The sequence below is a fragment of the Heterodontus francisci genome, chromosome 1 (assembly GCF_036365525.1).
Source record: "Heterodontus francisci isolate sHetFra1 chromosome 1, sHetFra1.hap1, whole genome shotgun sequence".
NCBI lineage: Eukaryota > Metazoa > Chordata > Chondrichthyes > Heterodontiformes > Heterodontidae > Heterodontus > Heterodontus francisci.
The window spans coordinates 96501952-96516908 of NC_090371.1; the positions used below are offsets into that span (position 1 = coordinate 96501952).

The 14957-nt window shown below is 42.5% G+C and overlaps 1 protein-coding gene across 2 annotated transcripts in view; it reads left to right on the plus strand.

Moving 5' to 3' along the window:
• The window catches only part of LOC137371009 (granzyme K-like), a 110298-nt gene that overhangs the window by 91497 nt on the left and 3844 nt on the right, over positions 1-14957 (plus strand). Inside the window, exons 1-4 of one of the 2 annotated variants that reach the window (XM_068032912.1) lie at positions 6135-6242; positions 6324-6468; positions 12783-12930; positions 14043-14318. In XM_068032912.1, the coding sequence (XP_067889013.1) occupies positions 6179-6242; positions 6324-6468; positions 12783-12930; positions 14043-14318 (633 nt within the window). In that variant the 5' untranslated portion in view covers positions 6135-6178. Of the gene's footprint in view, positions 1-6134; positions 6243-6323; positions 6469-12782; positions 12931-14042; positions 14319-14957 lie in introns of those variants that run through there. The other variant, XM_068032919.1, reaches the window with a different exon arrangement.

Below are 14957 nucleotides of genomic sequence, written 5' to 3' on the forward strand. Positions count from 1 at the left end.
TGAGTGGGAAAGAGGCACCCCTATTATTATTAAATTTTTTACTTTAAATTTATAATGCCTCTCACTGTAAAATACAGACACCCACCCCCTCCCACGTCATCGGGGGGCATTCCGCCCCAGCCATTTAAATGAGCCACGGCATTTATTATCGCGGTGGCTCCGCAAAGCAAATCCCACGCATGCGCCCAGACATCGGCGATGAGCTGGTAAAATTCAGCCATCTGTTTTCTGTTGATTAGCGAATTCTCAATCCATGCTAATATATTACTACCAACACCATGAGCTCTTATCTTGTGTACTAACATTTTATGTGGAACCGTATCGAATGCCTTTTGGAAATCCAAATAGACTACATCTACTAGTTCCGCTTTATACACCCTGCTTATTACCTCAAAGAACTCCAATAAATTTGTCAAACACAACTTCCCTTTCATAAAGCGATCATAATGAATGGCAGAGCAGGATCGAAGGGCCGAATGGCCTACTCCTGCTCCTATTTTCTATGTTTCTAAGCCATGTTGACTCTGCTTGATTGTATCATGATTTTTCTAACTGTTCAGCATTTTGCCAATGACAGATGTTAGGCTAACTGGCCTAAGTTTTGTGCTTTCTGTCTCCCTCCTTTCTTGAATAGGGGCATTACATTTGCGGTTTTCCAGTCAGCTGGAACCTTTCTAGAATCTAGGGATTTTTGGAAGATTACAACAATGCATCCACTATCCCTTCAGCCACTTCTTTTAAGACCCTAGGATGCAGGCGATCAGGTCCAGGGGTCTTGTCAACTTTAGTCCCATTAGTTTGCTTAGTACATTTTCTCTAGTGATATTAATTGTTTTGAGTTCCTCCCTTCCTGTTGCTCCTGATTTCCTACCATTATTGAGATGCTTATAGTGTCTTCTACAGTGAAAACGTATACAAAATATTTGTTCTATGTCTCTGGCAATTTCCTTGTTTCCCGTTATTAATTCCCCAGTTTTATCCTGTAAGGGATCAATATTTACTTTAGCTACTCTCTTCATAAGATCATAAGAACTAAAAGCAGGAGTAGGCCGTCCGGCCCCTCGAGCCTGCTCCACCATTCAATAAGATCATGGCTGATCTTTTCGTGGACTCAGATCCACTTACCCGCGCTCCCACCGTATCCCTTAATTCCTTTATTGTTCAAAAAGATATCTACCTTAGCTTTAAAGACGTTTACTGAAGACGCGTCAACTACTTCACTGGGCAAGGAATTCCATAGATTAACAACCCTCTGGGTGAAGAAGTTCCTTCTTAATTCAGTCCTAAATCTGCTCCCTCGAATCTTGAGGCGATGCCCTCTGTCCTAGCTTCACCTGCCAGTGGAAACATCCTCTCTACTTGTATCTTATCTATTCCCTTCATGATTTTATATGTTTCTATAAGATCCCCCCTCATTCTTCTGAACTCCAATGAATATAATCCCAATCTACTCAGTCTCTCCTCATAAGCCAACCCCCTCAACTCCGGAATCAACCTAGTGAACCTCCTCTGCACCCTCTCCAGTGCCAGTATATCCTTTCTCAAGTAAGGAGACCAAAACTGCACACAGTGCGGCCTCACCAGTACCTTATACAGCTGCAACATAACCTCTCTGCTTTTAAACTCAATCCCTTTAGCAATGAAGGACAAAATTCCATTTGCCTTCCTAATTACTTGCTGTACCTGCAGACCAACCTTCTGCGATTCATGCACAAGGACACCTAGGTCCCTCTGCATAGCAGCATGCTGCAATTTTTTACCATTCAAGTAATAATCCTTTTTCCTGTTACTCCTACCGAAATGAATGACTTCACATTTATTAACATTGTATTCCATCTGCCAGACCTTTGCCCACTCACTCAATGTATCTATGTTCCTCTGCAAAGTTTCACAGTCATCTGCACACTTTATTCTGCCACTCATCTTAGTGTCATCTGCAAACTTTGACACCCTACACGTGGTCCCCAACTCCAAATCATCTATATAAATTGTAAATAATTGCGGTCCCAACACCGATCCCTGAGGCACACCACTAGTGACTGATTGCCAACCAGAATAGCACTCATTTATCCCCACTCTCTGCTTCCTGTTAGTCAACCAATCCTCTATCCATGCTAATACTTTACCCCTGACACCATGCATCCTTATCTTATGCAGCAGCCTCTTGTGCGGCACCTTGTCGAAGGCCTTTTGGAAATCTAGGTACACCACATCCACTGGGTCCCCATTGTCCACCTTGCTCGTAATGTCATCATAGAATTCCAAAAGATTTGTCAAGCATGACCTGCCCTTCATGAATCCATGCTGCGTCTGCCCAACGGGACAATTTCTATCGAGATGCCCTGCTATTTCTTCCTTGATAATATACTCAAGCATCTTCCCCACTACAGAGGTTAAGCTAATCGGTCTATAATTCCCCATCTTTTGTCTGCCTCCCTTTTTAAACAGTGGCGTCACATCTGCTGTTTTCCAATCAACTGGGACTACCCCAGAGTCCAGCAAATTTTGGAAAATTACCGTCAGTGCACCTGCTATTTCTCCCGCCATCTCTTTTAGTACCCTGGGATGCATTCCATCAGGTCCAGGAGACTTATCAATCCTTAGCTCCATTAGCTTGCCCAACACTACCTCTTCCGTAATAATGATTGTTCCCAGGTCCCCACCGACGTTCGTCTCTTTGTCAATTACTGAATTACTCTTCTTTTTTATGTACTTGTGGAAATTCTTAGCCTGGATTTTTTGAGGCCCCCAGAGGTGGGGTTGGAGGCGGGGAGGGACAATGTAGTATCGTGACCAGTGGTGGGTGGGGGGGGGGGCAGCGGGGCAGAGTCCTATCACATTCCCATTGCCCAGCAATCATCCCAGGGGCGAGATAGGCCGACGATGGCCTTCCCACCCAGAGGCCAATTGAAACCCTTAAGTGGCCTATTAACAGCCAATTAAGGGCCTCTTCTTGCTGCCGCTGCGGCAGGGGAGGACTCCGTCACGTGGGGGGATGCCTTGTAAAATGAGGTGTCCTCCAGAGGACTCCGTCACGCGGGGGGAATGACTTGTAAAATGAGGTGCCCTCCCTGCGGGCTTGTGGAGCGGTGGGGGGGGGGGGTGGTGGGGGGCGGTTCCTCCTTCATGAGCAACTTGTGGCTCACAAAGGACTCTCACTGGGAACAACTTTACCGCCCGGGACTTCCCTCCCTAAAAAAAAAGCCCAGTGCTGGGCCTGGAGCATAGGCCTCTGCAGTACCGGAAGTGGCCACTGCTCCTGGTGGTGCTGCCGAGCTGCTGGCCCTCTGATTGGCTGGCAGCTCTTGGAGGCAGGATCATTATCCCTTTAAAATCTTTAAAGGGACAGGGATCCCGGCTCCTGAAACTTTGATTTAAAAAGACAGGAGGATCGCTCTGGGGAGGCATGAAAAGGCAGGGATGGGGTTCCTCCCACCTTTTCAGCCTGGTGCTGAGAGTCCTGCCTCCAGCACAAAACCCAGCCCTTACTGTCTATTTTTACATTTCTTACTAGTTTACACTCATAACCTATTTTCTCCCTTTTTAAAGCTGTTTTTCTAAAAAAAAATTCTAATTTTCTGGCCTACCACTAATCTTCACAACATTGTATGCCTTTTCCTTCAATTTGATACCATCCTACACTTCCTTAACTAGCCAGGGATGGTTTATCCTTCTCGTAGAGTCTATCTTTGTCAATGCAAAATATCTTTGTTGAGAATTATGTGACATCTTCTTAAATGTCTGCCATTGCTTATCTCCCATCTTGTCTTTTAATCTATTTCCCAGTCCACTTTAGCCAATTCTATCTTCATACCTTTGTAACTGCCTTCATTTAAGTTTAAGACACTAGTTTCAGACCCATTTTCTCAACCTCAAACTGAATATGCAATTCTATCATGTTATGATCAATCCTCCCTAGAAAATCCTTTGCTATGCAATCAATAATTAATCCCATCTCATTACACATTATCAAATCTAAAATAGCCAGTTCCCTGGTTGGTTTCACAATGTATTGTTCTAAAAAATTGCTCTGAATACTTTCTATGAACTCACCCTCAAGGCTACCTTTGCCAATTTGATTTGTTCAATTTTTTAACTTTCTGTATTTACCCTCACCTGAGCCCTTCCCCAAAAAACTTTAGTTTAAAGCCCTTTCTACAGCTCTAGTTATTCAATTTGCCAAGACACTTGTCCCAGCTTGGTTCAAGTGAAGCCTGTCCCAATGGACAAGTAACATTTGCGCCACACAAGTGCCAGGCAATGACCATCTCCAACAAGAGAGAATCTAACCATCTCCCCTTGACATTCAATGGCATTACCATCGCTGAATCCCCCACTTTCAACATCCTAGGGGCTACCATTGACCAGAAAATGAACTGGAGTAGCCATATAAATACCGTGGCTACATGAGCAGGTCAGAGGCTAGGAAGCCTGCAGCGAGTAACTCACCTGACTTCCCAAAGCCTGTCCATCATCTACAAGGCACAAATCAGGAGTGTGATGGAATACCCTCCACTTGCCTGGATGGGTGCAGCTCCAACAACACTCAAAAGTTTGACACACCATCCAGGACAAAGCAGCCCGCTTGACTGGCACACCATCCACAAACATTCACTCCCTCCACCACCGACGCACAGTGGCAGTAGTCTGTACCATCTACAAGATGCACTGCAGCAACGCACCAAAACTCCTTAGACAGCACCTTCCAAACCCGCGACCTCTACCACTTCGAAGGACAAGAGCAGCAGATGCATGGGAACATCACCACCTGCAAGTTCCCGTCCAAGTCACACGCCATCCTGACTTGGAACTATATCGCCTTTCCTTCACTGTCGATGGGTCATACCTCACATGGACTGCAGTGGTTCAAGAAGGCAGCTCACCACCACCTTCTCAAGGGCAGTTAGGGATGGGCAATAAAAAAAAAGGAACAACTCCCTCTTTCCCCAGTACAGGTCCAGTGCCCCAGGAATTGAAACCCATTTCTCTCACACCAAACATTGAACCACATATTCAACTCTTTGCTCTTATTGACCCGATGCCAATTTGCTTGTCATTCAGATCGAAATACAGAGATTATTACTTTTATGGTTCTGCTTTTTAGTTTGCCGCTAGCTGCTCATACTTCCTCAGCAGAACCTTTTACTTAATCTTGCCTATGTCATTCGTTCCTATATGGACCATGGCAACTGAGTCTTTCCCCTCTCACTCTACAAATTCCTCTCCAGCCCCGAGGAGATGTCCTTAACCCTACCCTTGAAAAATAACCTGCACCTGCTCAGTAATATCCTTTACCATATACCATTTGGGAATCACGTTTGCAATTACAGAAACATAGGTCTATGCCCCTAACTATCGAGTCCCCTATGACTGCAATGTTTCTTCTTTTTCCCATGTGGAGTCAAGTCTCCAATGATGCCTGGGGTTTAATTCTTACTTCATTCCTCGAAGGAGTCATCGACCTCCCTGGTATTCAAAACTGAAAACCAGTTAGAGAGTGCCACTGACTTGGGGGATTCCTGCACCACCTGTGTCTCAGAACTGATTCTGATGGAGGATACACATTTTAAAACATTAACTTGCCTATTGTCTTTCCAGATCCTGACTGAGCTCCTGGTGCTTCCAGCAGTTTCAGTTTTTCTTTTTGTTACGTCAGTGATGTAACTGGAATACCAAAATTAACAGCATATACTGGGGTGTATTGGGGAATTAAGGCAATATTAGACACTGGAGTATTTCCCAGTAAAATCAGAGAATTTTCTGGCCAGCAAGGATTTTGCATACCAGTATTTGATATCTTGGTGTCAGCCAATCTTAATTGACAGACAAACTGAGATAACCAACAATGGAATGGATGAAGAATTCTAAATATAACTTCCTTTGTTGTAGACAATATTTATGCCATATTCTTTATAGTCAAGTCTTTGGACAGCAAGAACTTTGCAAGTTATGACAAATTGTGAGCTACTATCAGTTTCTAATGTGAATGTTGGTGCAATGTTGTTTTTAGAGCTATATCTTTATGACATTAAACATTTTGATAAAACTGGTAAGAAAAATAACAGTTTATCGCTATAAGAATACAAAGTGTCACGTCGGTCTAAATCTGGTTAAACCCACATCCTCCTCTAAATGCTACAAAAGCTGATCATGGACTAAACTTCTGCATTTGAACAAAATGGTCAGCATGCTTCATGTGGTGTTCGTTGTTTCAGTAATCAGTGTCTTAGCTGGCCATGGATGTAAGTATACAATAAACTGGGTTCGTAAGTTCACTAAATTGAATGCTTTTTTTAATCGTTAGATGTTTTTTACTCCTATAGATGACTGCATGGAAATCATCGGGGGTCGTGACGTTAAACCTCATTCAAGACCTTATATGGTGTCTATCCAGACTAACAACAAGCATGTATGTGGAGGAATGTTGGTCCAAGCAAAATGGGTTCTGACTGCAGCAAACTGTCAACAGTAAGATATTTTATTCATTTTAATCTCTTTCAATGTACTTTCCTGGACAAATCAGAGGGAACTATACAATTTTTCAGGCTGTAAATTGGTAGTATAATTCCATCTGCTTTAACATAACAATGAACAGAGCGCAGCTGCACATTTCCCATTATAAAGACCAGCTTAACATAACCAACTGGAAACATCCTCCAATGTTAAATGGTAATGAGTGATCAAACATTCAACAGGTCTGGCAGCATCTATGGAGAGCGAAATAGTACCTTAAAACTGTCTGTAACGAAAAGTAAAATGGCAATGAGAGGAGAAAATACACTCTGTAATTTCCTGCATTTTTTGCTATTTGTCCAGCAACTATCCCATGCCTTCGTGTAATTTTTCCAAATCACTTCCGCTAACCATAATAGATAGATAGATATTATTTTTAGAACAGAATGGAATTAATATACAGAATTACAATCATAAATGGCAAGGTTATAATTGCAATAGCAGTGAAGTCCTTTTATGTCCAGGATCTGAAAAATTTGAATATAAACAGATAAGGGAATAGAAATACAAGTTAAAGATGACCTGATACTAAAAAAATGAAATAAAAACAGAAAATGCAGGAAGTGCTCAGAAGGTCTGACAGCATCTGTGGATGGAGAAACAGAGTTAATGTTTCCGGTCGGCGGAAAGGTCACAGGCCTGAAACATTAACACTATTTCGCTCTCCATAGATGCTGCCAGACCTGTTGAATATTTCCAGCATTTTCTGTTTTCATTTCAGATTTCCATCATCCGCAGTAGTTTGTTTTTATAAAAAAATGAAATCCATTTTATCAGAACGTGCTGTTACTGTGTCAACTGATTTCTGGTTGGAGGCTCCGATAACCATTTTCAGCTGGTTTTACCTTGTCCATATTCCAGGGAGTGATTTGGACTATCAGATCCAGATGAGAGCTCTGTTCAAGTATGTTTACATGTACATAGTTCTAGCCTTAACTATTATATTTATAAACCCTGTTTGACATTTACAAGTTACAAAGTGTATTTTCTCCACTCATTGCCATTTTACCTTTAGTTACAGACAGTTTTAAAGTACTTGTGTTTGACCACTAATTACCATTTAACATTGGAAGACGTTTCCAGTTGGTTATGTTAAGCTGGTCTTTATAACGGGAAATGTGCAGCTGTGCTCTGTTCATTGTTATGTTAAAGCAGGCTGATGATTAAATTGAAATCAGCAGTGAGTGGAGGAATTGACTGGGCAATCATTTTGGAACGTAAAAATCATGGAATTTGTCATGGGAAGTCAAACTGCGACAAATTGCTTGCCCTAATAACAGCATTTAAATGTGCCATTTAAACTAATAAAGTGGGAGAGGGTTCAGGCAGAAATAATAAGTAAGAAAAAGAGATGAGAGCTAAGTCCAGATCATAAATAGTGTTAAAGAGAATATAAATACCTCATATTCAGAAAGCAATGTAGGAAATAATAACAAATAACTGATAAAATGCAATGGGAGTGATGAAAAACAAGAAAATGTCAGAAAAAATATCAGGTCAAAAAGACAGGGTAGGGTCCCAATTAACAGTTCTATATATAACTGCGCGAAGCATAAGGAACAAAACAAATGAATTAGAAGCCCAAATTCAGCTTGAAGGGTATGGCATAGTGGTCATGACTGAGATTTGTCCACAAGCTGGGCATGATTGCGAGATAAATACACCAGGTTATATGGTCTTTAGAAAGGACAGGAAAATTGGAAAAGGAGGAGGAGTGACAACACCTTCCAAACCCGCGACCTCTACCACCTTGAAGGACAAGGGCAGTAGCTGCATGGGAATATCACCACCTGCAATGTAATGTATCAGTTGATGTTGGGTAAAGACTGGCAAGAACCAGTTTGGTCTGGTAGTCCAGCAAAGCCTTCTCTCCATGAAGGAAGGATTTCATTTCCCTCAGCAGAAAATCAGACTGTGTTACGCCTGAAGAGGAAAAAACCCTGAAAAGGAATCTTTGCATTGCTGGAGATAGCATATTCCTTTTAACTTCCAATCTCTAAGAGGTCTGTGCCTCAGGAGTGACTTTCTGTTGCCTTTTTGTGTTTCTGAGAGTTCTGGAATTCTCAGTAAAGTTTCTACTGATAGACTGTCAATTTAAAAATCCAAATAGACCTGTTGCTATAGTACTTGTTGAAAGAACTGTGTGATACCTGCTATAGCGGAAGTACTTTGAATGCCTATCCATTATAGACTGTTTGTCAAATTCGCCTGGCGACTTTGAGTGGCATCTCACTATTCAACTCTGGGACACCTCACCAAACTGGAAACAGAACTCACCAGGACTTACAAGCCAGCTATTTATTTATTCCGAAGAAACAGCTCTAATTTTAAAAATCATTTTTTGAAACCAGTTAACCATTGGTTTTGAATGTATATGTGTGTACGCATGAGGGTTAAGAGGAATAAGAAGTTATAAAGTCTATAGGCACAGATTTATCTGAAAATTGTTTAAGATTTAATTTATTAATAGATAGTTAATTTGTTGTTGTTTAAAGATACCTGGTTTGGTGTGTTTTATTCTGGGGGTTAATAAAGTGTTTAATTTGGCTCATTTCTGGTAGGTGGGAAAACTTTAATAATATGCTGTGACCTGTGGAGTAATGGGACTGAATTGACAGTGCATTACTCCCACCTCGGTCATAACAATGTTATTGTTGGAACGATATGTGTTTTCATTGAAGTTGGTTTAACTATTGGGACCCAAGAATTCGCCAGATGCTACACTGCAATATGCACTTCCTGGGTTTTTGTTTATTTTCTAGGCTTGATGTGTTTAATCCGAGCTTGTTATTGGGGAGCCATAAAAGTTAGTCATTCTGAGCACACCTTTGCATAGACAAATCATTCATCCACTGCAGAAGATGCGATCATCTACAAAATCTTTAATTCCAAGAAAATGGACATTTTCAAGTTAATGTAAATCAACTTCATAAACTGGTTAGCTCCAAAGAGGCTAATGATGTTAGAACATGTGCATATTGCATTATGATTTATAAGCTGGGCACTCTGCACGGGTAGGCTCATTGTCGGGTACAAGGGTGGGGTGGGCACAGTATTGTTGCAAGAGTCACGTGGGCTCATTCTCAGCTGAAAGGGTCAGGTGGGCACAGTACTGGGCTCTCTGCAAAGGGGAGCACTGAGAGGCATTGGTGCATATACTGAGTGGAGCAGCAACAGGAAGGTGCCAAGGCAAGTTCAAATCTACAAAGGACAGTGCTTTGAAGGGATACTGATCAGATGGCACGGGTCACATACACCCCGTCTTTGTGAACCCCCTTGCCACGCAACAGCGGCTCAGAGGGAGGGAGGGCCAAGATGCAGCTGGGCACACCCATGAATCTCCAAGAGGAGAGCAGCAGCAGCTGGCCACACCACAAAGGGCCTACACATGCCAGAAAGTGTACAGGACTCAACTCAACTATTTCCAAATGTCCAAGTGGCAGTGTCAGCAACTTATGCGCCATGATGCAGGATGAGCTGTGGCCTTCTGTCAGTAGTCTTGAAGATAACCATGGTACTCAACTTCTACGCGTCTGGCTCATTCTAGGGATCCACTGGGGACATGTGTGGGGTCACACAGGCAACAGTCCATCACTACATCAAGGAGATGACCAATACCCTGTTCAAGAGGGTCGGAGACTATGTGTCCTTTTCGCCAGAAAAAACAACAGACCTGAGGATTGGGAGCAGTTTAGAATTCAGCAAAGGAGGACCAAAGGATTGATTAAGAAGGGGAAAATAGAGTATGAGAGTAAGCTTGTGGGGAACATAAAAACTGACTGTAAAAGTTTATATAGGTATGTGAAGAGAAAAAGATTGATGAAGACAAATGTAGGTCCCTAACAGTCAGAAACAGGGGAATTTATTATGGGAAACAAAGAAATGGCTGACCAACGAAATGCATACTTTGGTTCTGTTTTCACAAAGGAGGACACAAATATTGTACCAGAAATGTTGGGGAACACAGGGTTTAGTGAGAGGGAGGAACTGAAGGAAATCATTATTAGTAGAGAAATGGTGTTGGGGAAATTGATGGAATTGAAGGCCGATAAATCCCCAGGGCCTGATAATCTACATCCGAGAGTAAGAAATGGCCCTAGAAATAGTGCTTGCATTGGTGGTCATCTTCCAAGATTCTATAGACTCTGGAACAGTTCCTACAGATTGGAGGGTAGGTAATGTAACCCCACTTTTTAAAACGGAGGTAGAGAGAAAACAGGGAATTATAGACTCAACTCAGTAACCTGTTCCCGCTTTCTCCCCATATCCTTTGATGTCTTTGGATGATCAGCCATGATCATAATGAATGGCGGAGCAGGCTCGAAGGGCCAAGTGGCCTACTCCTGCTCTTATTTTCTATGTTTCTATGTCCTACTGAACACACCATGACAGTCAGGCAGAGAGGTCTGTCGGATTCAGGGCCATTGCTGGATTCCTCCAGGTGCAAGGTGTCATCGACCATCGTATGTGGCCATCATTGCTCTCACAGACCAGCCAGCCGCCTTCATCAACAGGAAAGGCTTCCATTCCATCAATGTGCAACTGGTCTGCAATTACCAAAAGTGTTTCCTTCCTGGGAAGCAGCCTCGATGCTTACATACTTCAACAGTCCCAGGTGCCACAGCTTTTGAGGCCCCCCTCTTGCCTCAGGGATGGATTCTCAGGAACAAAGGCTACCCATTGAACACATGGCTATTCACGCCTGCGGCAGCGAAGAGGTACAACACCTGCCATGAGTCCACCCAAGCGACCATCAAGCAGGCCATTGGGCTGTTGAGGATGAGATTCTGGTGCTTGGATTGATCTGGTGAAGCCTTGCAGTATGCCCCAGCAAGGGTCTCGCCTATTGTGGTGGTCTGCTGTGCTCTGCACAACCTAGCACAGCTGAGGGAAGAAGCCTTGCATGAAGAGGACATGATTTGATCGCCAGTCCTCATATTACGAGGTGGATGTGTAGGAGACTACTGAGCAGGCACCACTGGATCTTGATTTCCTTGCACCGGAGGCCAGGGCTATTGAGAGACACACAAGGGAGGTGCAACCCGATCTCATACATACACAGTTCCTGCCATCATGATGGCTTCTCAAGGTGAACTCAATAAAGTTGTGGCAAACAGTGATCCCAGTCAACTGCAACGGGATATAAATAAGCTAAGCAGAATGGGCGGACAAGAGGCAGATGGAATTTAATATAGAGAAATGTGAGGTGGTGCAGTAGGGATAAGGACAGGCAATATACACTTAATGGCACAGTTGAAAAGAGTGTGCAGGGACAGGGGAACTTGAGGGTTCATGTGCACAGATCTTTGGACATATTGAGAGAGTAGTTAGCAAAGCATATGGGATCCTTGGTTTCATAAATCGGGGCATTGAGTATAAAAGCAGGGAGGTTATGCTGAATCTTTATAAAGCTCTGGTTAGGCCCCATCTGGAGTGTTGTGTCCCGTTCTGGCCCCTATACGTTAGGAAGGATGTGAGAATCCTTAAGAGGGTGCAGAGGAGATTTACCAGAATGTTTCCTGGGATGATGGAATTTAGCGACAAGGTTAGGTTGGAGAAGCTGAGGTTTTTCATTTGGGAGAAAATGGAGTTGAGTGGAGATTTGATAGAGGTGTACAGGATTATGACAGGTTCAGATGAGGTAGACAAAGAAAAGCTGTTCATATTAGCTAATCATACAAGGACTAAGAGACACAGATTTAAGGTTTTGGGCAAGAGATACGGGATGGGGGGGGCGGGTGGGGGGGTGGGAATGTGAGGAAGAACTTTTTTACACAGCAATTGGTAATGATCTGGAACTTGCTGCCTATGAGGGTGTGGAAGCCGAAACTATTAATGGTTTCAAAAGAAAATTGTATGGGCACTAGAGGGAAATAAACTTGCAGGGCTATGGGAATAGGACTGACAATATTGCTCTTCAGAGACCCAGCATGGATTTGATGGGCCGAATAGACTCCTTCTGTGCCATTATGTGGTTAAAATGAGAGACTTTAATTTTCACATAGACTGGAAGAAGCAGTACAACTTGATCCTAAAGGCTATGAGCTGTTTAGTGCATTCAAAACAATTTTCTGTAACAATATGTTCTTGACCAAGTGTCTATTTTTCATGTGTGATAGTTAATGTGGGTGAACTATTTCACCTTTTAACTCTCCCACAAGGCATTGCATCTGTTCCTTTCTTACTTTGCAAAACCTCTTTGAAGCTGCTATTTAAATGCAAATTGTTGTTGATTCACCAAGTAATGTTTCACTATTCAAAATCTGCAGGTTGCTCGAGAAAAAGAAAACTACTGTGATTCTTGGAGTTCACTCACTCCGAAAGAGGGATAAGTTCGAACAGAAAATTTCTGTTAAAAGGTTTTTCCCAAACCGTGAATTCAAGAATACAATAAACAATGACATCATGCTTCTAGAGGTGATTATTATTCAATAACGTATCTGTAAATATCTGCAATGTGTTTGAACTTAAAAAGAAAGGGGTAGGATTGGTGCAGGGTTCTGCTGTTGTAATTTTGGCAGACAATTTGTGGAAAACCTGGTGTAAACGAATGGTCTTGATGTCATTCATATTTGTATTCATTTTCGTACGTATTTCATTTTTACTTCTTACCACGTGACGGTCCCATCAACTGGTACTTTTCACACACTTAGGGTTGGATTTTACAGCTCAGTGATGGGACCAAAATTTACATGCTTTAATTTATGTAAATTAAGAAATTAATTACTTACCCACCGTCCATTTTGATGCTGGTGGCTGGCACTCCTGTGCCTTTGGATCTCCATCTGGAAATCTGAGGCAGAACACTGGTGGGGAGGGGGGAGCAAGTAGGTTTCTCTCTGTGGGGGTGAGGGGTGGGGAGCAGCTTCAGAGTGATTTAATTGGTCTAGGGGATGATGGGAAGGGATAAAGTTTAAAGTTGATGAACTTTGGGGGAGACGGTCAGGAGCTCAAGGTGACTGTTTTGCGGGGTGGGGGGGGGGAGGGCAGGTTTTTATTGCTATAGTTATTGGGGGGTGGGAAGAGGGTCAGGATAAATGTATTTCATTTTTTACGAACACTGTATCTTTAAAAATTTAATTAAATGGAAGGGCTGGAAGCCTTTTAAAAAGGGTATCGGCAGCTGCGCAGTGGCGCCTAATGCCATTGCTGGGGACGGACTACCCGCCCTCTCCAAGTCATCGAGGAGGGGGCGATCTGCCCTGGCCATTTAAGTGAGCCATGAAGCAGGGTGCGCCATTGTTTACGGCGTTATCGGCAGCGGCAACATTAATCTCAGCCCCTACTGTCCAGGTTAACACATCCAAATTACCCTCTTGGGCCTGAAATAAAGGACTGGAGGAAACCTTTGGAGCTATGCACTAGGAACGACTTGTACCTCTTGACTGATCTTTTCACATTTTGGACTTTGTACTTGAATAAAATAAGTGGTACAAGAAAAAAAATTGATTACTTGCATATTTTATGAGCTTGGCTGCAGCTACTCTGAGAAGCAAGAAGAGACAATAACATTTTTCTTATTGTTTCAGTTAGCAGAAGCTGCAATTATTAAGAAGAAAGGTGTAGAAATCTTGCATCTGCCAACTTCCACAAAGGACCTTAAAGCTGGAGTAAAGTGCACCATCGTTGGATGGGGACAAACTAGTCCCAGGGATAAAGCACAGTCTGACATTTTGAAAGAGGCATCTGTATCTGTGATTGACCGAAAAACCTGCAATAGTAAAAAATATTACAACGGGAAACCAGTTATAACAGACAACATGATTTGTGCAGGTGATAAAAAGGGCAAAAAAGATTCCTGCCTGGTAAGTTACACTCTATCATTTGAAGGATTTTTTCTAAATAGATATTGTATTCCGCACTGAGATACCGCTATAATATTTAACCTGTGTGATCGAGACCAAGTGTAAGGAACAAAAATCTAAGAACTTGCTTTATAACGCCTTTCACAACCTCTGGATATCCCAAAGTGGTTCCAATTAAGTATTTTTGAAGTGTAGTCACTAGTGTAATGTAGGAAATGCAGCAGCCAATTTGTGCACAACAAGATCCCAAAACACCAATGTGATAATGACCACACTCTCTGTTTTAGTGATGATGGTTGAGACACAAATATTGGCCAGGCCAGCAGGGAGAACTCCTCTGCTCTTCTTTGATTAGTGTCATGGGATCTTACACATCCATCTGACAGGGCAAATATAATTAACTTGTTCATAGACATGAATCATATGGATGGGCTTAAATGTGCATTTACTATCAAATAAAAAACAACAAACAAGAGTCAAAAACAGAAAACACTGGAAATACTCAGCAGGTCAGGCAGCATTTGTGGAGAGAGAAACAGAGTTAACGTTTCAAATTGTGACCTTTCATCCCAAATGTTCTGTTGTCCTATTGTGCCCTGGAAGTGCATGGGTGTGAATCTTCCATTATTTACAGCCTTG